This window comes from Juglans microcarpa x Juglans regia, chromosome 6D, assembly GCF_004785595.1.
Source record: "Juglans microcarpa x Juglans regia isolate MS1-56 chromosome 6D, Jm3101_v1.0, whole genome shotgun sequence".
Lineage (NCBI taxonomy): Eukaryota > Viridiplantae > Streptophyta > Magnoliopsida > Fagales > Juglandaceae > Juglans > Juglans microcarpa x Juglans regia.
In genome coordinates, this window is record NC_054604.1 from 17245921 (window position 1) to 17271881 (window position 25961).

The following is a 25961-nucleotide window of genomic DNA, read 5'->3' on the forward strand; positions in this document are numbered from 1 at the left end:
ATGAAATATCTTCATGACTTTATCATCAGTGTTTCAATCCTGCTGGACCCTAGCTAGGTATTTTGGTGACTAATTCTATGTTTTGCAGGATGATCAGCTTTAATCACTACAACAGAATGTGTGTTTTGTGACAGAGAAAGCTGTCACAAAAAAATGGCAAACCGTCACTAAACATATTTGGTGATGGTTTGAAACCGTCACCATGACCGTCACCTAAAGTGCGTCACAGAAAACATTTGGTGACGGTTTACTGTTCAATCGTCACAAAAAATATTTTTAGTGACGGTTGGAAGTGTTCCGTTCGGTACAACGTTCGAACGTTCCTTTTTTTGTGACGATTATGAACTGTCACAGAAAATCACGTTCGGACGTAAAATCAAACGTTCGGACGTTATACCCGACCGATTGGCGTTCGAATGAGAGAAGTTGACGTTCGTTGGATATCGTGTTTGAACGTATCATATTTACGTTCGAATGTTAATGCGTCCGAACGTTAATTACAATAAACGTTCGAATATTTGTTCGAACGTAAACGTAAATGTTCAAACATAGCGCGTTTAATGTTCGGACGTTATTTCGAATGTAAACGAAGGAGCGTCCGAATGCAAGTTCTTTGTTCGAACGTTAGTCGCTTTACCGTTCGAACGGTTTGTTCGTTTTAGCGTGAGTACGTTCGAACGTATAGTTTAACGTTTGAACGATTCAATTGTATTTACGTTCGAACATTTGTTACAGTGTGAACCAACGTTCGAACAATTTTTATTTACATTCGAACGTACAGATCAGAAATACTAATTTCATAAAATTTAAAAACATAATACCAATTGTATCATATTACATACCCAATTAACAAGTAACAATGTCTTATAAAAGCACAAAATTAGATATTAAAACTAGTCAGAAATATTGATAAAATTTATTTCTTCTTTTTCTCTCGCCCACGGGGATTCTGTTGCAACGACATAACACGCTCCATTTGCACCATCATCTCCCGTTGCACTTGCTCTTGCACTTCACTGCGTATTCTTTCCTCCTGGTCTCTCTGTTGGTCCTGCAAACACGTCTCTAAATGAGACTGTCGTTCTAAGAGAGACTCTAACTCTTGTTGTCTCGACCTCATATACTCATTCTCACGCCGTGCAGCTTCTAAATCTGCCGTAAGATTATTAATTTGTGAAGCCGATGAGGTTGAGGAGGATGAACATTTATGCTTGATAGATCGTCCCAAACCTCTTGCCATACTAGACTGCGGCCCGAGCACTTGCGTGAATATGTCTATGTCACTAGGAGATGATTCCTCAGAAGCCGACTGCATCTCCAACATTTTGCTCTGCAATTTAAAAGGTAATGATCGTAAATAATTAGTAACGTATTAAAAGAAATAGAAATAAGAAATAAACTATTAAAATATTATATAAATAATTTATTTAACAAAATTAACACTGCTTACATAATTATCTGCAGCGACAGGATCCATCCACTCACTATGCTCATTAGTGTGAGCAGCAGCATAGACATGAACGAGGGAAAAGTTTTCAGGATCATCACGTTTCTAACAAAGCGATAATATTAGCAATTTTAAAAAGATAATATTAGTACTTATCAGAAATAATATCAGGAAAATAAATGAATTCTATAATTTTTTAATTACCATTTTTTCAGCAAGACGGTGGAATGACCTTGAACCGGCACGATGGTGGACAGTCAGAACGGATCTATTCTGTGCATTTGTAGAACTCAAGTGCTACAAAATATATTAAAAATGTTAATTGTAATATGTATACATATAATATATAAAACGAATATGAATGTAAATAATTAAAAGATATAAATGTAAAATACCTGATAATTTGGAGATGCGAAAAGATCACAACACTTTCTCCAATAATCTAACTTCATCTGCTGAAAAGGAGACTGCGCAGCCTCTTCCAACGTCTCAAACTTCTTGAAGTGGTCATGACATCGTCCTTTGTGACGTCGGAATAGTGTAGCCATCAACTCATTCACGGTTCTCAAATCCTCGCTACGACCAAAGTCGAGGTCGAATTCATCCTAATAAGGGAATCAGGTAAAAAATATAATATATTAATCTATGTAAAAAAATGTACTGAAAAGTAAACTCACCAGCACACGACTTCGAATGTGCTCCTTAATCTCATTCGGAACATCTCGCCATGAGCGCACATAAAATGGAGCATCAGCTCGAACTACTATGCCAATATAGGAGGAAAGCGCAGCTGCACTATCATCCACTCCTCCAGTGGAATTATCAGGAATTGTGATCTTCAGTTTACCATTCCTTCTATTTTTTTCAAGAGAGATTCCACGTGTATAGCCACGACCGCGACGTGCAGATGCATCAACTACATGATAATAGATATACTATAATTATAATTATATAGTTATTGAGAAAAAAGTATTAACTATATATATAATTATCAACGACAATATTTCCTTACTGGTAGGTGTCGACTGGCTGTTGTTCTCTTCTGTGTTAGCTTGATCTTCAGGAACGGATTCCTCGAGTGGGGAGTCCTCAATGGATTCAGGACTTGGACTTGGTGGAGGCACATTTATTCGTTGTCGTTTTGGCGGCATTCTTTAAAATAATTAATTATATCAAAGAAAATTAATTAGAAGAAATTATGAAAATTCAAGATATTTTATAGTCACCTATATGAATAAAATATTTAGTACTTTTATTTTTCAGATGAATTTTCCATGCTTGTTTCAGAATCTCCATCAATAACATCTTCATCATCATCATGCACCTCTTCTTCATCATCTTTATCCACCTCCTGCCCGGATAGAAATACGTCTTCATCTTCTGACTCGTCTTCTTCTTCTTCCTCCTCACTGACTTGAATTGAATGATCATTTAATACAGACGGGTCGAGATGTACGGGTGGGACATCATCTCTACACAGGGGGAGCAACTCGAGTGCACCGAGGTCAACAAACAAGTTAATACCCTCTCCATCTTCCTGGTATGCCTCAACAATCGGAGTGTCATCTTCATCTCCACTATTCTCGTAATCTGCACTCGTTCCTGCTTCATATATATTTCGAAGAAAAAATTTTTGTACGACTCGCCAAGTTATCTCCCCACTATCTTCATCAGCACTTTTCATTTGATCAATCAAGTAATAGACTTGGGTAGCTTGACAAGCCAATACGAATGGATCATCTTCGTACCATTTAGATGCAGTATTGACACTCGTAAAGTGATTATCCCTATGTATCGAAACCCGACCACCGCCTAGATCCCACCAATCACATTTAAAGACATATGTTATAGACCCACCCAAATATTTCAATCCGATAATATCACGTATGACACCATAATAGTCAATATCATCTGTTCCATGACTCCCCTCGACCAACACACCACAATTTTGAGTCTTTCTATTACGTTCACGGTCCAATGTATGGAATCTATAACCTCGAACCGTGCATGCAGTACATCGAAGTGTTCTATTTGAGGGACCACGGGCCAATGCATACACTTCAGAAGAAATTGATCCGGGATCACGAGCACGTTGTTCCAAAATCTATAAATTGAAATAGTATATATTTATTATTTCATTATCCAGAGTTAAAAATTTCACAATATAACATATATATAATTTTAGTTCATACACGTTCTTCAAACCATCCGGAAAATTCTTCCTCGTGTCTTGCCTCTATATTTTCTACTCCTTCCGTCCTAAGTTTGTCCATGTGGTCACTGTTATAACATGTTGCAAAAGAAGTATATTTTGAGCACAATAATTCTAATTAATTTAAAGAAAACTATAATTATTCAAAGAAATGAAATGACATACCTAAGATAATCATCAATCTCTCGGCAGTTATTTAGCACATACCACCGAACTTTACCCAACTCTCCATCAATTAAATCGTAACCTGTTTGTGCACCCAAGGGTTGTACATTCTGGGAAAACACTGATAGCTCACGAGGAGGCGGAGTAGCAAGATCAGCATTTCGCTCTTGACGATTAAATCGTGTCTCAACACCACTAAGATATAGAGAGCAAAATGTTAACCATTCATCGTGTATATAGGCCTCTGCTATTGAACCCTCAGCTTTGGCTTTATTCCCAACAGTGCGCTTCAATTGACCCAAATATCTTTCAACTGGATACATCCAACGGAACTGCACCGGTCCACCCAGAAGTACCTCTCACGGTAAATGTATTGCTAAATGGACCATGACATCAAAAAATGATGGTGGAAAGATCTGCTCGAATTTACATAGTATAGTAGCAATGTCTTCTTCCAATTTCGACAACACATCTCGATTTACTACCCGAGCGCACAAATCCTTGAAAAACATACATAGTTCAGATATGGCCACACGTACATTAGATGTAAGCTTCCCACGAATTCCCACAGGTAATAACTTCTGCAAAAATACGTGACAATCATGACTTTTCAATCCATTGATTTTCCAATCATCAGGACTCACGCCTCTACCAATATTTGAAGCATAACCATCTGGCAACTTCACACCTTGCAACCATTTGCAGAAATCCATCCTCTCCTCCCTCGTCATCATAAAACATGCATGCGGCATGACCACCCTGTTGCCTTCCACCCGCAAATGCAGATTATGTTTAATTCTCATTCTCTCAAGATCTTTCCTCGTCTTGATCGTGTCTTTCGTCTTTTTGTTAATACTCATCAATGTACCCAGTATATTATCACAAATATTCTTCTCTATGTGCATTACATCCAAACTATGTCGCAACTTGCATGACGACCAATACGGCAAGTCAAAAAAAATACTACGCTTTGTCCAATTCAATTCTGGTACGGCTCGTTTTCTCTTGTTCTTTCCCCGACCTTTGCCAAAATTGTTCACTCTAACATGTTGCAGTTGTTCCACTATCTCTTCTCCAGACAACTCTTTTGGTGCAATCCTATCCTCTACTCTCCCATCAAACTTGGCACATTCTCTTCTCCATGCATGATTTGCTGGTAAATAACGTCGATGACCCATGAAACACAACTTCTGAGAAAATTTTAGCCACTCACTAGCAGTTTCTTTATTACACGTCGGACACGCTAACTTCCCTTTCGTACTCCAGCCGGAAAGATTCCCATACGCCGGAAAATCATTTATGGTCCACATTACCACAGCATGCATCTGAAAAGATGTCGACTTAGATGCATCATAAGTTCTAACCCCTGTTTCCCATAACTCTTTCAGCTCTTCAATCAACGGCTGCATGAATACGTCAATATCATTCCCAGGTGATCTAGGGCCAGGGATGAGTAAAGTTAACAAAAAGTTTGGCGCCTTCATGCACCTCCATGGTGGAAGATTGTACGGAATCAATACCACGGGCCAAGTGCTATAACTTGTACTCATATTCCCAAAAGGGTTGAATCCATCGGTTGTGAGTCCCAGGCGCACGTTCCGAGCTTCTAACCCGAACTCTGGATACTGATTATCGAAAGACTGCCACGCAAGTGAATCAGCTGGATGCCTCATATACCCGTCATTCTTAACTCTTTTCTCCTCGTGCCACCTCATATCATGAGCTGTTTTCTTACACATATATAGTCTTTGCAACCTAGGTTTCAAGGGAAAATACCGCAACACCTTAACCGGGACGTTTTTCTTACCTTTCCATCTCGACTCTCCACATACAGGACATGCTTGTTTCTCCTCGTTCTCCTTCCAGAACAATACACAATCATTCTTGCATGCATGTATGGACTTGTACTCAAATCCTAATCCCTTTCTCAACTGCTTCGCTTCATAAAAGTTCTTAGGCAATGCAGACCCTTCGGGAAGCACCTCGTTAAATAAGTCCAATACCATGTTTATTGCTTTCGTCGACATCCTATACAATGATTTAATGTGAAGCAACTGCACAATAAACGACATTTTGGAATGTTTTGTACAACCTGGGTAAAGCTCGCGCTTTGCATCTTCCCACAGTGAAGGGAAATTTTCACAATCAGTCCCTGATCCACCAGTTGAGGCATTGTCGTTAACCTCATCCATAAACATCCCAGCTCCAATGTCACCCAACATCTCCTCCATCTCATCATGCTCATAATCATCATCCATGTGCCGCAAATAATTGTGATGATCGACCAATACATCTGCTGACCCTTCATACGGCTCACCATGCAGTACCCATCGCATATACCCCAGATCCATACCGTTCACAAATATATGACGCTCTACTTCATCCAATCCTATCGCACACAAATTTTTACACCCTCGACATGGACACTTAATGTAACCACGACTATCAGCAGAAGCCCGTGCAAAATCAATGAAAGTTCTTACTCCACATGCATAGGGTACATAATCCTTTCCAAGTCTATCGTCCAGACGCATCCAATTTTTGTCCATTTCTAAAAACATCTATATATTAATAACACGTACATTGAAAATTCACATGCATGTCATGCTCCAATTCTCATTACTTTTTTGATAAGGTAGTTGGTCCTATCCCATTCGAGATTGTATACTCCATATTGCACAAATCTCGTCACTCTACTAATTTCTACGTTAGTAGAAATTTCGGCAGCACCTCCCCATAATTCTCCAAGTATACATGTTCAAATATCGGGATTGTGACCCTACGAACAGTATACTCGAAGAACAGTAGAAGAAGACACCGAAACTTCATATTAAACGTGGAAAGTAGCGAATAACAAAAATGTGTAATATAGATAATATAATCTCAAACTGTCCACACTGGACAATTCAGGAATCAGTGGACACATAAATGTACACTGATTCCCAAACGGGTCTAAGGGTATTTATGCAATGTCACACGCATCTAGCAAAAAATCATACAACAATATCTCCATATTGTTAAACTAAAGAGGAATGGAAGATTATGTGACCCTACGTTTCGTGTCTTGTACACAACGAGGGAGAATGATCTTGAAGAAATGTTTAAATTTTAGTCTAATTACTTAACTGTCACAAACTGTCCGACCTTGACAACTCTCAAGGCCGAAGAGACTATGACAGTCAAGCAATTAGACTAAAATTTAAAGATTATAATTGTTATATATAATTTTAAAGGTTATTATATAATTTTAATTATTATCATTCCACAATTATAATCTTAATTGTTATACTTAATTGAGTGAGTTATTTACTTATATAGACAATAAGTATATAATTTTTATATAAGAATCTATTTGATCCTTATTTCCTTTCTCTTTAGTTTATAATAAATAAGTATATTTACATATTCAAACTCTACTTATTTAGTAGTTTCAAGACTTTTTTATTGAAGAGTATTTTAAAGGTTATATTATAATTTTAATTATTATCATTCTTAAAATATAATTTTAATTGTTATACTTAAATTGTAAAAGAAGTATAATATAATTTTAAATATTATAATTCTTAAAGAGTTAGTTTTATTTGTTATTACTTAATTTCAAATATTATTATAAATATTTAATTATCATTCTTAAATTTCAATGGTTATACAATAATTTTAATTATTATAATTCTTAAAGAGTTACTTTTATTTGTTATTACTTAATTTGAAATATTATTATCACAATTTTTCAAATCCATATCACAACATATTCACAATAACTCACAAACTATTTACAAACTATACAAATAATAATCACAATATTTCAATTGTAAGTATAAAATAACATGCCACATGTATTAATAAAGCTTAAGGACAATATATTTGTAACAATGTAAACATATTCAAACGTCATTCACAAATAATAATTTAAATATTTCAAGTCTATATCACAACATATTTATAATAACTCACAATATATTCACAAAATAACATGCCACATGTATTAACATATTTCTAAAGTTGAGTAAGCAATAAACATGTATTAACAAAGCCTAATGAAAATATATTTCTAATAATAAACACAATATTTCAAATTCATATCACAACATATTTACAATAACTCACAAACTATTTACAAACTATACAAACAATAATCACAATATTTCAAGAGTAAGCATAAAATCACAACAACATATTGATAAAGTTTAGAAATATACCTAGCACTCACAATATCCTCTTACAAATCAAAATCTTCCAACTTTCCAAAACAAGCAATCCTTCAAAAAAATACAACACTAACTTATTAGAAATATTCTATAACAAAAACACATTGTATAAATATCATAAAATTCAAATAAAGACAAGAAATAAAAATTTTTTCTTACCAAAACTCAACTCTCTCTAACTCTCTAACTCAACTCTCTCTCACTCTAACACCCTCTCTCTCTCTCTCTGTTGCGCGCACGGGAGAAGAAGAAATGATCCGCTTCCTCCCGTGCGCGTACTGATTAAGTTCTACAATTATTAGTTTAAACGTTTGAACGTTTAAGTTGTACGTCCGAATGTTATATTCTAAAATTATTTCTGCCCATAACATTCGGACGTTTACAGTACACGTTCGAACGTACCCTTCTTATTTATAACATAAAATCTAGCGGGAAAGTTCCCGCACTTTCCTCATATATGTTCGAATGTATCACAATTTTTCGTTTGAACGTTCGTAAATTTACAAATAAACGTTCGAACATTCAACTTAAACGTCCGAACGTACATTTCATCAAAGTGTTACCATATTTGAGCGGGAAATTTCCCGCAGTAATTTAACTAACGTTCGAACGTTAACATATTTGGTGTTCGGATGTACATAATTTTCTGGTGATTTTCATCAAATAACGTTTGAATGTATAGTATAAACGTCCGAACGTCTGAATAATCACACAGATACCTTAATCGAGCGGGAAATTTCCCGCTCTTAGTTTAACGTTCGAACATTAACTTGAAACGTTCGAACGTACGATTCCTATTATACTAACTTATAATATAATATATATACTACATTTTATATATATATTTATAACTATATACTACATTGTATAGTATGATAGCATAATACTTTAAATAAGAACATAAATGTAACTAATATATAAACTATACCATATATATAAATCAATAATATATATTAAATTGTTACTTATTAAATTCTTTATTATATACTAACTTATACTATAATATGTATATTACATTTTATATATCTATAACTATATACTACATTGTATAGTATGATAGCATAATACTTTAAATGAGAACATAAATGTAACTAATATATAAACTATACCATATATATAAATCAATAATATATATTAAATTGTTACTTATTAAATTTTTTATTATATACTAACTTATACTATAATATGTATACTATATTTTATATATCTATAACTATATACTACATTGTATAGTATGATAGCATAATACTTTAAATGAGAACATAAATGTATATAATATATAAATTATACCATATATATAAATCAATAATATATATTAAATTGTTACTTATTAAATTCTTTATTATATACTAACTTATACTATAATATATATACTACATTTTATATATCTATAACTATATACTACATTGTATAGTATGATAGCATAATATTTTAAATAAGAACATAAATGTATATAATATATAAATTATACCATATAAATAAATCAATAATATATATTAAATTGTTACTTATTAAATTCTTTATTATATACTAACTTATAATATAATATATATTACATTATATATATATATATTTATAACTATATACTACATTGTATAGTATGATAGCATAATACTTTAAATGAGAACATAAATGTATATAATATATAAATTATACCATATATATAAATCAATAATATATATTAAATTGTTACTTATTAAATTCTTTATTATATACTAACTTATACTATAATATATATACTACATTTTATATATCTATAACTATATACTACTTATTAAATCATCAATAAACACCATAAGCTCATAAACTATTCACAAAATTCACAAACAATAATCACAATTATTTCAAGAGTAAGCATAAAATCACAACAACATGTATAAACATATTGCTAAACTTTAGAAATATAACAAGCACTCACAAAAAAATCAATAATCTAATTGTCAATAATATTATATAACATCCTAATATATAACATAAACATTTATAATATAATATTAAATTGAAAAACGTTCGAACGTAATAATAAGTACGTTCAAACGTTCTGTGTATATAAGGCCAAAACCGAACGTCGAAACGACGTTTCCAATACGTATCATCGTCTACTCCGTTGCACGCTGCCACGCCTCCTTCACCGCCGCCGTCAACTCCGCCACAACCGTCACTAAAGGTAGGCATTCATCTTTTATTCAAGTAACATGTATTTTATTGAGATTTGGATTGAGATTTGGATTGAGTTTTGTTTAAAACCGGATAAGTGGTTGCCGGATTTTCAACTTCATTTTCCGGCCACCACGGCTAGTCATTGGCTAAATAGTCATCGTAGAAATGTTTCTTGAAGTGTATACTTCATTTCCACAGTGACATTTCGGTATTTAGAACCATGTAGAGAAATTTTTGAGATTTCAATAATGGCTGAGTCGACTCAGCCATTCTGCGTCGAAACGTTCGAACGTTTCACCAAGACGTTCGAACGTACGACGTTTAAATTACAGAGCCGTTACGGCTTCCACGTTCGAACGTTTAATTATAACATCCGAACGTAATGATTTTCTACATTATTCATGCTTCGACGTTCGGACGTTCATATTTATGTTCACACGTAAAACAAATACGTTCGAACGTATTTGTTTTAACGTCCGAACGTACGTCAGCCAATATTTATTTACTGCTTATGTTCGAACGTACATTGTTACATTCGAACGTATTTGTTTTACGTTCGAATGTAAATATATTGACATTATTTTACGTGCGAACGTATAAATAAACGTTCGAACGTTTTATCTTTAACGTTCGAACGTTAAAGATAAAACGTTCGAACGTTACGGCAGAGCATCTTAAAATTAATACAAAAAAATGCATTATTGTAAATAATTTTTTTTTCCTTTTCTATTTTCAGGATATGGCTCTTCCACTGCATACTAGGAAACGAGGGAGGGAAGGAGCCACGTCAGACACTGCTCGTATCGGAGCTCGTACTGTTATAGTAGAGCGAGAGGTCTTAATTAATGAGTTCGACGAACTCTGTTGGCAGCAGACGAACCTGAGAGATGTTTTCCTCAGTAGAGGCTGGGGAAATATCTCCACATTGAGGGGGAAGGTATACCCCTCAATGGTTCAAGAATTCTATATGGGGATGTGTGACATGCCTCAGGATGCATCCTCTCACACCGTGACTGTACGCGGTGTTTCCATTGAGGTATCAGCAGATGTCATCGGCGAGCACCTTGGGATTCGTCGAGGAGTGGAGACATTTGCACACTCGACACCCCGTGAGGATGTAGGCACTTCTACATCATCTACTGGCCGGGGATGTGAGCCAGCATCATCCAGAGATGCAGGCCAGTCAGAGGCTGAGGATATTGGCATCGAGGCTCGGGATGATGACCGAGACGAGGATTTCTACATCCTCACCGGGAGGGATCGCATGCAGATCGAGCGGAAGAACGCCTTCAACCAGAACCATCTGCTACATTTCTTCCGCATGTTGCACCTTATTGTTGCAACAAATGTCGATCCTGTGGCTCATAAAACCACATTTAGTTGGCTTCGGGCACAATTTTTGATACGAGTGGCATGTGGAGATCCTATAGATTTGCCATTGCACATCTTTCAGAGGATCCGTTACGAGGCGAGCATCGTCTCCACGGATAATCTCCCATATGGTGTCCTCATCAGCTGACTATTACTTGCACGGGGAGTGCCGACCCAGCCAGAGGAGCGGGTCAAAGATCAGATGAGCCCCCTTGACATGACCACGCATCGACGTAGCATTGGACAGGCGAGGGGACGTCAGCCACCCCCTGTAGAGGATCTAGTTCCTCCGACGCAGCCTGAGCCAAGTCATGTCGGGAGTAGTAGTCAGCATACGCCAAGTACATCTGCAGGAGATGTGCGGCCTGCTTGGGTTGATGCGGTCATCTCACAGCTGACTGCGCATATCGATCATAAGATCGATCGATCGCTCGAGGCTATATCGGCGTCTGTTGCCGAACTCACCCATCGTGTAACTATCCTCAACGACAAGGTTGATACCTTGACTGAGGAGGTACGGAGTTCGACTTTTACGGATAACGTTATCATCTGACTGTTGTTTACTACATTCTATCAAATTTTGTATTTTATTTTTAATATTTGTAACGAAAAATATTATTGAATATTTCTATCGTTTTTTAATTTCAATTTTTAATCTTCTTTGATGTTATATTTTTCAACTTTAATACTAAATCACTGCATTTCAAATATATATAAATCAATAATATATATTTATATGTTACAAAGTGTGTATATATAAATATATACAATTCAATTTTTTAGACTTGTTCACAAATTATGCACAATAAAAACCACATAATTTTTAAATTAAAGTCATTTAATTTAAATTTACAATGAACGTTCGAATGTTATTACTTAACGTTCGAACATTGGTGCAAACATTTTACGTTCGAACGTAAAATTAATAATATTCGAACGGTTGCGCCAAAACATTTTACGTTCAAACGTAAACAGACATAACGTTCGAACGTATATGTAACGTTCAAACGCATATTTCCCATACGTTGGAACATAAAAAAATCTCATTCTATCTTTAGTGACGGTTTCCAGAAACTGTCACAGAAAATGCCTTTTAGTGACGGTCTAGGGACTGTCACAATTTCCCAACCGTCACTAAAAAGCAATTGTGTTGTAGTGAATTCAGTTCGGCCGTATAAAAGATTTCTTCAACTCCATCAACTTTTCAATCAAGTAGGACACTGAATTGTTTTTATTATTAATCGAAACTATGAAAATTAAAGCATATTTCAAGTTGGATACCTATATATGGAACCCTACACATATTCTTCCAATTATGCACTAGCTCCATACTAAAAATATTCATCTGCTTCAATCAATAAAATAACATTATTATAAGTTGAGAATGAAGAAAAATGGGAGAAAAGCAAGTGGTCAGAGGTAGATCGATCTCATTTGTCACTACTACAAATAGTGGCTTTTGGGACATAAATTGAATACTATTTGGTAACAAATAGTTATGTTTTGCTACCAAATTCACGTCGTTAGAAGATTCTTGCCTCAAATAACTATATTAGACCATTTTCTTTGTCACGAGTTACAATCTGTGAAAATTACAGATATTTTCCCACAAAATTAAGCTCATCAGAAAAAGTTTACAGGTAATACTTTTTTACGATAACATATGCATTTATTAGTGATGGAATTAGTTGAAGACAAAAAATTTACAGCTCCCGCGAATACTATTTGGTAGTAAATAATTACATTTTACTACCAAATTCACGTCGTCAGAAAATTCTCACCGCAAATAATTATATTGGACGAAATTTTATTTCTCACGAGTTTCAATATGTGAAAATTAAATATTTTTTCCCACAAAATTAAGCCAGTCTAGAAAAAGTTTGTAGATAATATTTTTTTGCTGCGACATATTTATTAATTAGTGACAGAATTAGTTGGTGACAAAAATTTTACAATTCCCTCGAATCCAATTTGGTTGCAAATAATTACAATTTGTCACCAAATTCACGTCATCAAAAAATCTCACCGAAAATAATTATATTAGACCATTTCCTATTTGTCACGAGTTACAATATGTGAAAATTAAAGGTTTTTTCCCACCAGTTAAGATCATCAGAAAAGTTTGCACATTATATTTTTTTACTTTTCCCACAAAATTAAGCTTATTAGAAAAAGTTTGCAGATAATATTTTTTTAGGACATAATTTTTTCTTGCGATTTTTATTCGGTAGCAAATAGTGACCTTTTGTGACGATTTTTTTGCAACGAAAGAAATTGTCTCAAAAATCAATTTTTATGATTCATTTTTGACCAATAAGAAAGTGCTGCTAATTCATACTTTTTGCAGCAAAAATGATATCGCTGCAAATAGTTTCGCCAATAATAGTGGTTTTTGGGACATAATTTTTTCCAACGAGTTTTATTTGGTGGCAAATTAGTAGAAGGAGAATTTGTCGAAACTATTTGCGGCGACTATAGTTGCCGTAAAAAGTATAATTTTTCACCGCAAAAGGTAAAAATTTAAAACTCCCCCTTCTTTTCCATTTTCTTCCCCCCGCTCGCGCCAGAGACCCATTTTTCTCTCTGCCCGTTCTCTCTCCTTCCCACCGACTGCGAGCCTTCCCCCCTGAGACCTCACATCTCTCTCCTTCCCATTGACTGCGAGCCTCTCTCTCCTTCCCACCGACTCCGAGCTTCTCTACCGGGCGACCTCACCTCTCTCTCCTTCCTAATGACTACAAGCCTCTGCCCCCATCGCGACCTCACCTCTCTCTCTTCGGACATTTCATCTATGGTTTTTTGTTTTCAGTTTCTGGGATTTCATCTCCCTTGATTTCCTTTTGCATTTTATTAAAAAATAGTATATTAATTTATCCAAAACAAAATAGTGTATTAGCAGTTCTCCCATGGTTTTTGTTTTAGGAACTTCCATTTTTCTCTGTAATTTTGCATATTGCAGGTTTTAGCTTAGGGTAAGTTGCGAAATTTATTTCTATCCACTTAACTTTATCTATGTTGGGAGGTCTTGTTACTACTCCTTCCAATAGTCCCCAACTTACAAGTATGTGATCATTAGAGTTGTTTTCTCTGAATTTGGTATGAGAATTTGGTGGTTTCTTCTTCATTTTTTCCTTGACGGTTGTTTTTCATTATGGAACTAGCACTTATTGAATGCCTTTCGCATTACAGGCGAGCTGGAAAATGGTGCTGAGGAAGGTTTCTTGACTCCAACGGAGGCAAATGATTTGATTTGTGGCATGACTGAGATGGGTTCTTCTCAAAGTGGTAATGTTCTTTGGTCTTTTCCATCGATTGCCAATTTTGTTGAAGGTATATAAAATTTGTGGCTGGAATGTGGGCTTGTGTTTTGCTGTGGTTTTTCTTACTAAATTATATGAGGAACCCTTGCCTAAAGTGATGGTAAAATCTGGACGTAACTTTGCTAGTGCTCTGTGTGTGGAAACTAGACACCAAAGCATCGAGTATGTTTATAATTTGAAGATAAGCAAGCAAAAAAAATGATTAAACACCTAGGAGAGGAAGTTCTGGAAGTGTTTTCTTTTCTGGGAGTGCATGCTTATGCCTTGTATATTAGTCCATCGTTTATACTCCTACTTGATTTTTGTGTCATGAATTTGTAGTGATGTACTTAAAGTAGGTGTGAATCATAACATGCCCCCAAGAATTGATATTGATAAATAGATGGTGGTGTGATAAACACTAGAGCATCGGTTCATGAAACAAGTCTAAGCCTCTCAGCTATACTTTTTTATTTTCTATCTGGCTATGATGGTAGTATTTGCTAATCATGGTTCGACTAAATATATTAACTGACCTTATGTTTGAAAATAATTAAAGCTTACTAGTAGTATACATGATTCTTCTCATTTTGTAAAGAGCTGTGACCAATAATGAGTTCATAACACTAATAGCTTTTTTCATATTTCATAGTTATCTTTTCTTCTTTATCTTCACAAAAATTACATTAAGGTTCCCGGGGTTCAATGCTCAACCAGTCTTCGTTATGATTCCTCCAATGGAGCAGACCATGGGCCATCCTACCTGAGAGCTTGCTGCCTTAGCATGGAAGAGTTGTACTGTCTATATATTATCAGTACAATGACATTGTAGACTTCACCCTTTCAGTTTTATAATACGTGATGTTTTGTGAATGCATATTCATGTGTTTTCATTTTTGTGAATTTCTTTTTTGCACTTTTACATGCAGGCTGAATTTCTTGCTCTGTTGCCCTATGTCTTTTCATCTTTGTATTACTTTTGGGGAATGGATTCTTTTTTGTTATGACTTTATATGGAATTGTTAATGGTAGTTAGATCTCCTCTCAGATCTGTGTATACCTCTCTCTCCCTCTCTTACGTGAGTCACGACCTCCACCACCCATTTTGTTTTTGTTGTTCTATCACATTCATTCTTTATTGCGTGGTGAATTATGCAGATGGAATCTTTAGTGTGGATAAGAAATCTGTAGAACCATTACTACTTCAAAACAAGGTAAGCTTCTATGGCTTGATGAATTATTATCAGTTTGTTAATGTTGTCAAATGTAGTTCCCAACTTTTGATAAGCTATGCTATGTTGTAAATTACATATGTGAAGAGTGCTCTGATTGTGCTAGTTGAATATGTATATACTATGAACGATTAGTTGAATATGATGACATGATGATGTGTACACAGAAACAAACTTGCAATCAAAGTGGGAATATGAGAGGGATCAAGGTGGGCCAACCCTGTAATCAAAGTACAAATAGTAATCTAATTTGTGTTAAGAGTAGTTTTTTGTCGTCTCTTATTTGTAAGCTTAGAGATTTTCACATATGTGTACTTAGTCAATGTGGTCAAATGTAGTTCTAAACTTTTCAAGTTTTAATTTTCTGTTGTGTTAAGCTTTTCTAGTTTTACTTTGAGATTCTTTTGCTTTCATCTCCACTTAGTGTAATGGTAATATATTATTCACATTTTTTGTATTTTAGATATAAGGTTCTGAAACTATTTTACTAGTATTTTTTTTATTTCATAAAAGACTATTTCGGGCGAAGGTAAATTGTCGAAAATATTTTTTTGGTCACAAATGCATATTTCCAGTGATTTCCACCGCGGTAGATAAGTATTTCCGACCCCAATTAACCATGGTTGGCATACCTTTTGTGATGAAAATTTCCACTTTTGCGAGGAAAAGAATTGCTGAAAAAAAAGTATTTATGACATATATTTCACTCGTAGCTTTAAGTACTATAAGTTGCCGCACATTTCTGAGGAGTCAGCTACGACTTGAAATGGCGGGAAAAAATTATTTTGGACAAAAATGTAGACTAATTGTGACAAAATTACTCGTGGAAAAAAGGCTAATTTGTTGTAGCATGTACTCATAAATTACGTACGTGTCGGGGATGTTTGGACAGAGAGATGAAGCATGAAGTTCTCAAAACTTTTCATAATTTCCTTTTCAAATATCACTCAAACATGAAACACCTTCACTACAACAAATTTGAGATTTTGGGACGAAATTATTTAGGGATGAAAAAAATTTCATCCCTAAAAGTCATTTCTTGGGACAAAATTTAAATTTCGTCCCAAAAAATTGATGACTTTACAAAACCGTTCGAACGTTACAATAACCATTCGAACATAATTTTCTGTGACGAATTAAATCGTCTTAAAAACTTTTTCCCATTCGAACATCAAAAAATACGTTCGAACAGTAAAATTTGGCGGAGAATTAATTTATTATGGCGGTTAAAGTTCACAAATGTTCGAACGATTATTTGTTGCGTTCGAACGGAAAATATTTGGTGGCAAATCCTGGCAGGAAGTTTTCTAAACCGTTCGAACGGAATATATTTAGTTAGAACATATTCAAGCACCACATTTATACATTCGAAGGTATAATATTAATTTCGGTACGAAACTCAAAATATAAAAAATATATATCATATATACAAATTCATTAATTAATTTTATATAATTAATTTAAAAATATTTTAATGATTTCTTTTATGTTAAATAAGATTTTTTAGTTAAATAAATATTATCAACCATACACCACATAATGTAAATCAATAATTACTCCAGAAAAGATTTTATATTTAATTTACAAATAAAGCAAATTATCAAAACACCATATATATTGCTCATAACTATAATAAAAGAAAATATAAATAAAAAATAGAAACTACTGTGATGCGAGGTCTCTACACACATCCTCGACTGCAACTAATTGTGTCTCTACTTGTGTCAGTCGAATACTGAGCGTGACCTGAGTTACATTATTGGCATTAATCGATGTACGTAACTCATTAACCTCTGTATGTAACCCAGAGACGACAACCATAATCTCTGTACGCAACTCAGACATGGCAGTATGCACTGCATCAATCACTGCTGATGTGTGTACGCCGAGCTCAGCTTGCAATATGTCAGTCATCTCCTCGCGAATAGATGTGCGTGATGCCTCAGCCTGTGTAGATGTCTCACCAGCCGATACTCCAGTATCTCCCGGCTGTGCATCTCTCTGAATCTCAGCCCTGTCGAGTGTCCCGTACTCCATGACAGGGTGGTGCTATTGATCGGTGCCATCGGAAATCGGGAACGCTCGGCAGGTTCGGACACGACCCCGACATGTAGCAAAAAACGAGTGATGAGGATCCCAAATGGCAGTATATCTGTCGTAATGAACCGTGCCTCTGATCAGATCCTCTCAAATATATAACCAACGAAGTCGATCGGGATGCCACGAGCGACCCGTATCATAAATCTTGCTCGATCCATGCCGACCTTGGTCTTGTGTTGCCGCGGGTCAATATTGTTGGCAATGATCAAATTCATAATCTTGAAGAAAGAAGATAAATCTACCTGCCTAATACTCTTCGTCCCATTGTACACTGGAGCATCTGGACCAACAATCAAGTCCCTGACCTCATGATCAGCAAGTCTATAGATCTCATCTGAGTAATCTGGTCCCTCGTCTTGAGACATAGCTGCATCACCTGAAGGATCAGACTCTCTAGGCGGCAGGTTTGGATAGGCATCAAGAAGCCTAGGAATACCCAGATATGCAGCGAGTCCGTCTGCTGAAAATATAATAGAAGCTCCTCGGACACAGATCCTGTATGCCCCTCCATCGTCTAGGCTGGCAGCACCGAGCTCTTTATAGAACTCAGTAACGATATCAATGAAGGAAACGAGCTCTATTCCTTCTTCTCGCTGATCTAAGATTGGTGCCCAATCACGATCATTGAATACTGATGGGAGGGAATGACTCTCCCATATAAAAGCTACAAAATTAGACAGTTTTACCTATCGCTCAAGTAAAACAGTTCTCTCTCGAACTGTTTGGATGGAAGGTTCTCCTGATCTACCACGTTTACGGCACCGATAAAACATTATTATGAACCTGAAATTTTAAAAATAAAATATATATTCAACATTAGTGATAAAATCTAATTACGACAAAAAGATTTATAAAATTATCTACTTTAATAAATTAATTGATAGAATAATTCAATAAAACGATTAAAACAATTTAATAATCTAATATAAACAAAATAGTTCGAATTTAATATAAAGCGTTCGAACGAATATAATATATGGTCGAACGGAAACTGAACACCGTTCAAACGCTTAATATATGGTTCGAATGTAAGGGTTAAATCGTTCGAACGGAAACCAAATCTAACTCAGCCATGGCTGAGTCAACTCAGCGGCCATGAAAACACTTAAAATAGCATCGATTCCGTGGTTTCTTCGACAAAATACGTAATACTCTTTATTTCTAAACATTCTATGGTAGATTTATGATGTTCTACAGTGACTATTGATGAAAAAATCTAATTTTTTAAAAATAAAAACGAATAAATCCATAAAATTATAAAATAAACGGTAAAATGAGTTTGAAAATACATACCTTCACTTGGGAGGAAGAGTGTTTGACGTAGGTACTGATTAAGGCGGCAGACGGCGGCGATTGTAGTGCGTTCAAATGTTTTCTCGCTTTTTCAAACTGTGGGGACGGCGGCGTAAGAGAAATCTCTGCCCGCGAAAACTTATATGTGCATAACCGTTCGAACGTTAAATATTAATGTTCAAACGGTAATATAAAAACTAATATTTTACATTCGAACGGTAATATAAAACCGTTCGACCGTGAATATTTCACGTTCGAACGTAATTTGTTTTAAGTTTAGTAAAAATTATATTAAATGTATATTATATTTATAATCCTATAAATTAATATAATATATATACTATTATAGTAGATTATATATATTGTAATATGTATGTAATATTATAATATATTATAATATATATTATGATAGTAGAATACTTTAAATGAAAACATAATAACTTATATGTATTTTTTTTATAGTATAATAGTAATATATCATAATATTTTACCATCAAAGTGTTATATATGAGGTTGTAATATATATATATATATATATATATATATATATGATAGCATATAGAACTATATGGTATGAGTTTATATTTAACTAATATATATCATACTATATATTCCATTATACTTTACTATATAAGTTATATATGATACAATACAGCATATATATATATATAGAGTATAGATTACTAATATACTATTATCTTATAAATTTCTTTATAATTTATTATGTGACCTTAGTATATTTGAGGCCATATATATTTTCTCCGGATATATTACTAATACATATGATCTAATATTTTTCACTATACTTTAATATAAGATAATATATATGATACGATATATATCATATATAGTATAGATTATTATATATCATATCGTAATCATTACTAATATATTTTCCTTTATACTAATCTAGTATAGTATAATATATATTATAGTATATATTACTAATATATATCATAGTATATATTATTAATAGATATCATCTTACATGTTTATAGTATACTCTAGTATACTATACTATATAAGAAGATATTTAGTATAGATTACTATATATATGATAGTATATATAACTAATAAATATGATCTTATAGTACTTTTCATTTAATGATAAAAAAATTATATTTAAACATAAAGGTGATGTATTCGAATGGCACTCGTAAACTGTTCGAACACATATTTGGCGTTTGAACGTATAAAGTAACATTCGAACGGATTATTGCTATGGTGGGAAAACATCCCGCCAATTAAAGACTGATGGACTACCATTCGAACGTGATTTGTTATAGTTCGAATGGATTATTGCAGTGGTGGGAACATATCCCGCTAATTAAACTATAGTATCATCTAATATGTCTATATATATTAATGTTGTTCTTTTATTCAAAGGTATAATGAAAAAAAAATATTAATAAACATTTACAATACCGTTCAAACAGTTAAAAATAAAAGTTCGAACGGATAATTTTCGAGCGGGAATGATTCAATAACGTTCGAACATATTATTTATACGTTTGAACGTGAAAATCTAGGAGGGAATTTTCTCCCGCTAAATATTTTCATGTTCGAACGGTTTGAACATGAAATCTTCTGCAAAAGCACGACAGAACCTCACAATATTGTCGCTCTCCTCCCGCGCGCCCTTTCAGTGTTGCCCGAAGTTTACCCCCTTCGTGTACTAGTGGTATTCTTCCTCAAACTAGCCCCCAAACTCAAAAAAATTTCCATCTCACTCAATTATTCTCGGATTACTACTTGCAGTGGAGCTTATTCGCACAGCATATCACCATCTCCTTCCCTTTTCATCTCCAAAAATTTAGGTATACCTTTTATATTCTCATGCATGGTTTGAACTTAATATTTTGCAATGTTAGAAATTTGTATGCTTTGATATTGTTGTTTGTGTTGCTGTGAGTTTGTGATTAATGGGGTTTTCGGCGTTGTTGAAGACGACTGAAAACTGGAATGATTACGTTCGAACGGTTTAGGATTACCATTCGAACGTATTCATTATGTTCGAACATAGGTTAGAATCGTTTGAACGTAAACATTACATCAATATATTTACATTTAGAATATAAATATTTCCGAATAGTTGTAAATTATATGTACTACTAAATCTTTAAATTAAAATACAAATAATTAGGATTTAATATCATTTAAATAGTTAATTCTAAATTAATAAATTTAATATTTAAATTAAAATACTACTAAATCTTTAAATTAAAATACAAATAGTTAAGATTTAATAATACTTAAATACTTAATTCTAAATTAATAAAACTAATATTTAAATTAAAATCTGGAATAAATCTTGAAATAATACCTACTAATTATGTTTTTGTTGTATTGTTATATAAATAATATGTTGTTATTATTTGACATATGTTAACATATCTTGCATTGTTTGTTCATCAAAATAAACCTTAGACCCGTTCGAGAGTTATCAATCCTGATGAATGCTTGATTGATAACTCTTGAATTGTCCAGAGTGGACAGTTTGGAATTATAAGATCATTCTCGCAACTATAGAACTATATCTGTTGTCGTCCAACATTATGATTTTGGTAGATTCATCCATTGTTCTCCGGATATGCAGTTTCGGTGATGGTGCAACGACGTTTTAATCGTCAGTGCACACAACCAAATGAGCATATTTGGAGAACTATGGGGAGATGCTGCCGAAATTTTGTTGGACATGACAGATAATAGATCATAGGTTGGCTACTATGATCTTACAATCCCGAACAGGATAGGACCAACTACCCGGTGAAAGGTGGCATGCTCATTGATTGGTACATGATACATGATTGTTTGCTGATGCACATGTGATTGTTTGTAATGAATATAGTTGGCATGGATAAGAGTTGGATGAGAATTAGCGATCGATTAGGTCAGAATTACAATGTATATGCTGAAGGTGTTAAGAAATTCTTGGAGTTTGCATTGGATACATGTGATAGTGATGGGCGTATCAGATGCCCATGCAGAGAATGCAGGAATTTGCGTTCTCATAAGATAGACTTGGTGAGAGAGCATCTGTTTGTCAAAGGTATTGATAAGGGTTATACTGATTGGGTTTTACACGGCGAACCATATCCAACTTCATTTGAGGCTCCATATGAAGAAGAAGAGCTATGGATGATGGGGGCCATAACACTTTTGCACACTTGTGGAATGATTCACAGCTTGAGCTATATCTAGGATGCAGAAGACACAGTAAGTTGTCATTTACTGTAAGATTACTTAACATAAAATCAATGTGTCGATTATCTATTAAGGCAGTCAATATGTTACTTGAGCTGTATAAAGAGACACTGCCGACAGACAATATTTTACCTCGTAACTTCTATGAAGCAAAAAAGTTGAAACGAGGACTCAGATTTGATTACAACGTAATACATGTATGTAAGAATGACTGCATATTATTTTGGCGAGATAATGAGCAGTTGAACGAGTGTCCTATATGCCACGAGTCAAGATGGACATCGGACAAGGCAAATGTTCCGCAAAAGGTCGTACGCCACTTTCCATTGATACCTAGATTACAACGATTATTTATGTCACGCGCAACGGCTGTAGACATGACATGGCACTCATCAGACAGAGTAAGGAACGATGATATTTTGTCACATCCTGCTGACTCCCAGGTGTGGAAGGAATTTGATCAGGAACACCCATGGTTTGCTGAAGAACCGCGTACTGTGAGACTTGGGTTGGCAACAGATGGATTTAATCCGTTTGGAAACATGAGTACTAGTCATAGTACTTGGCCAGTTGTACTTATGCCGTATAATTTACTACCGTGGAAGTGTATGAAAGATCCATATTTCATGATGAGTTTACTCATCCCAGGTCCGAGGTCACCGGAAAATGATATAGACATACACTTACAGCCATTGATTGCAGAATTGAAAGATTTGTGGGAGAATGGGGTTGTCATATTTGATTCGTTAACAGACAAGTCATTCAAGATGCATGCTGTAGTGTTGTGGACAATAAATGATTTTCCCGCTTATGGAAATTTTTCAGGTTGGAGTACTAAGGAAAAAATGGCATGTCCAACTTGTAACGAACATACCAAATCTGAATGACTTACGTACGGGAGGAAATTATGTTTCATGGGTCATCGTCAATTTTTACCTGGTGACCATAGATGGCGTGGAAATTTTAGAATGTTTGATGGAACTGTTGAATGGGGCCAACCTCCACCATATTTGTCTGGCGAAGATGTACTTGCACAATTTATAGATGTTGGATGTAATGAATTCGGTAAAAAACAACGAAAGAGAAAACGAGCTACAAATGAGTTGAATTGGATAAAGAAGAGTATATTTTTCGAACTCCCGTACTAGTCGAAGTTAAAATTGCGGCATAGCCTTGATGTTATGCATATTGAAAAAAAAATATGCGAATCTGTATTGGGAACATTGATGTCAATTGAAGGAAAAACAAAAGATACAATAAACTCAAGGAAGGATTTGAAGCAATTGGGAATAAGACGGGAAATGCAATTGTAAGAAAATGGTTCGTCTATGTACATGCCGATTGGGTGGTATACATTATCAAGGAATGAAAGGGTTACATTTTGTGAATGGCTAATGAAGATAAAATTACCGGACGGTTATGCCTCGAATCTAACAAGGTGTGTGAGAACAAATGATTGGAAAATAACTGGATTAAAAAGTCATGATTGTCATGTTTTCTTACAGCGTATCTTGCCTATTGGTATCCATGGGTACTTGACCAGAGATGTGCGCGTGGCTTTGACTGAGTTGGGTGCATTTTTTAAAGACTTATGTGCTAGGACGTTGAATGTAGAAGCTTTGGATCGAATAGAACGAGAAATTGTCATAATATTGTGTAAGCTAGAAAGTATTTACCCACTATCATTCTTCGACGTCATGGTTCACCTAGCCGTTCATTTGCCACGTGAGGCTCGGCTTGCAGGACCAGTTCAATATAGATGGATGTATCACATTGAATGATTTATTGGAAAGTTAAAACGTACAGTAGGTAACAAGGTCCGTCCAGAAGGATCAATTGCAGAAGCATATATTGACGATGAGTGGCATACCTTCTGTTCCAAATATTTCCACGGAGTTGACACTCGGTTTGATCGGCCAGAAAGAAACTTTGACGTTGACCGAGCAAGACAACGGAATGTATTTTCTGTATTTTCCTAACAAGTTCGTCCAATTGGTGCAGTGCGTGGTACTTGAAGTAGTACGTGCTGAACAATTGCCCTGAGATAGAGAACTACTTGAAGTAAGTTTTAACTTTTTCTTAATTTAAATTCCCTCATTTACTTTTAAAAAAGTCTAAGAATATAAAAAATTTGTGGTAATCATCAATTTCAGTGATCATATTAACGTGCTCAAGGAACTGGGAGTAAATGATATAAACCAAAAACATGAAGAGGAGTTCCCGAGATGGTTTGAAGAACGGGTAATGACATTACATATGCGTTACTCAATAACCAATGAAAAAATATTAATTTCAATTTTGATATGGTATATGTTTTACTCAATATGTAGGTTGTACAAATGTAAGTGAATAATCCAAATGATATATCGGATGAATTGTATGCATTGGCGCGTGGCCCATCGAGACACGCTGCTCGATATTCTGCATGTATTTCTCGGAGAAGTAGGTATCACACAATGGATCGAGATTGTTATAAGAAAACCCAAAATAGTGGTGTCCTAGTCGAAGGAAGTCAAGATGGAGAAAATATTGATTTCTATGGGGTTATTGTCGATATAATTGGAATGAAATATTTGGGAGAGATTGCAGTGTATCTGTTTAAGTGTGATTGGTGGGATTTAAGCAATCCTCGTATTGGAGTCCGTGAGTGTTAATACATCAAAAAAATGGTATGAAGATGATCCTTTTATTTTAGCTTCTCAAGCATCTCAAATATTCTACTTAGATGACCCGAAGTTAGGAAATCAATGGCGAGTAGTACAAAAATATTCTCTAAGAAATATATATGATGTTATCCCTCAGGCGGAAGGACAAGATGAAGAAGAATATGACTCCTTTACTCAAGAAGCATACCTAGAGAGTCAACCCGCTTTAAATTTGTTTGTAGATTTGAGCCAGTATGAGATGATTCCATTAAATAGAGAAGATATTGAGGCTGAAATTGTTGATGCGACAGTTGAGAAAAATGTTGAATCATCTGAAGTATCTACAGATGATGAGAGCGAATTGTCAAATGAAACTGATACAAATTATGATTGACCAATTATGTGTTAACATTACACTTGATGACAAATATTTTATTTATTGAATGTATCAGTAGTTTGAAATTATACCGCCAAAGCGGAAGGAAGTTCGCAACCCATCTCCACCTGTTCCTAGCTCTCTTTCAGACTCACCATTAGAGATTGACTCTAGAAAACAAGGTAAAAATCTAATACTCATAAAAGTTATTAATTAAGGTCCTATAATAGACATATAAATGAAATTGAT

General features: G+C 34.6%; 1 protein-coding gene across 1 annotated transcript; it reads left to right on the forward strand.

Annotated features, from left to right (window-relative positions):
* Nucleotides 1-14316: 14316 nt before the first annotated feature.
* On the forward strand, nt 14317-16432 carry LOC121235425. The gene is made up of 4 exons (XM_041131769.1): nt 14317-14624; nt 14753-14848; nt 16021-16076; nt 16262-16432. The coding sequence occupies exons 1-4, from the start codon at nt 14576-14578 to the stop codon at nt 16430-16432; spliced, it is 372 nt and encodes a 123-aa protein (XP_040987703.1). The 5' UTR covers nt 14317-14575.
* The last annotated feature ends 9529 nt before the right edge of the window (nt 16433-25961 follow it).

What these genes read in the sequence shown, in the direction of transcription:
- LOC121235425 (XM_041131769.1), top strand. Translation starts at nt 14,576, where the DNA reads ATGTTGGGAGGTCTTGTTACTACTCCTTCCAATAGTCCCCAACTTACA. An exon ending in CAATAGTCCCCAACTTACAA is followed by an intron (nt 14,625 to 14,752) that starts GTATGTGATCAT and finishes TTCGCATTACAG; the next exon opens with GCGAGCTGGAAAATGGTGCT. An exon ending in CATTACTACTTCAAAACAAG is followed by an intron (nt 16,077 to 16,261) that starts GTAAGCTTCTAT and finishes ATGTGTACACAG; the next exon opens with AAACAAACTTGCAATCAAAG.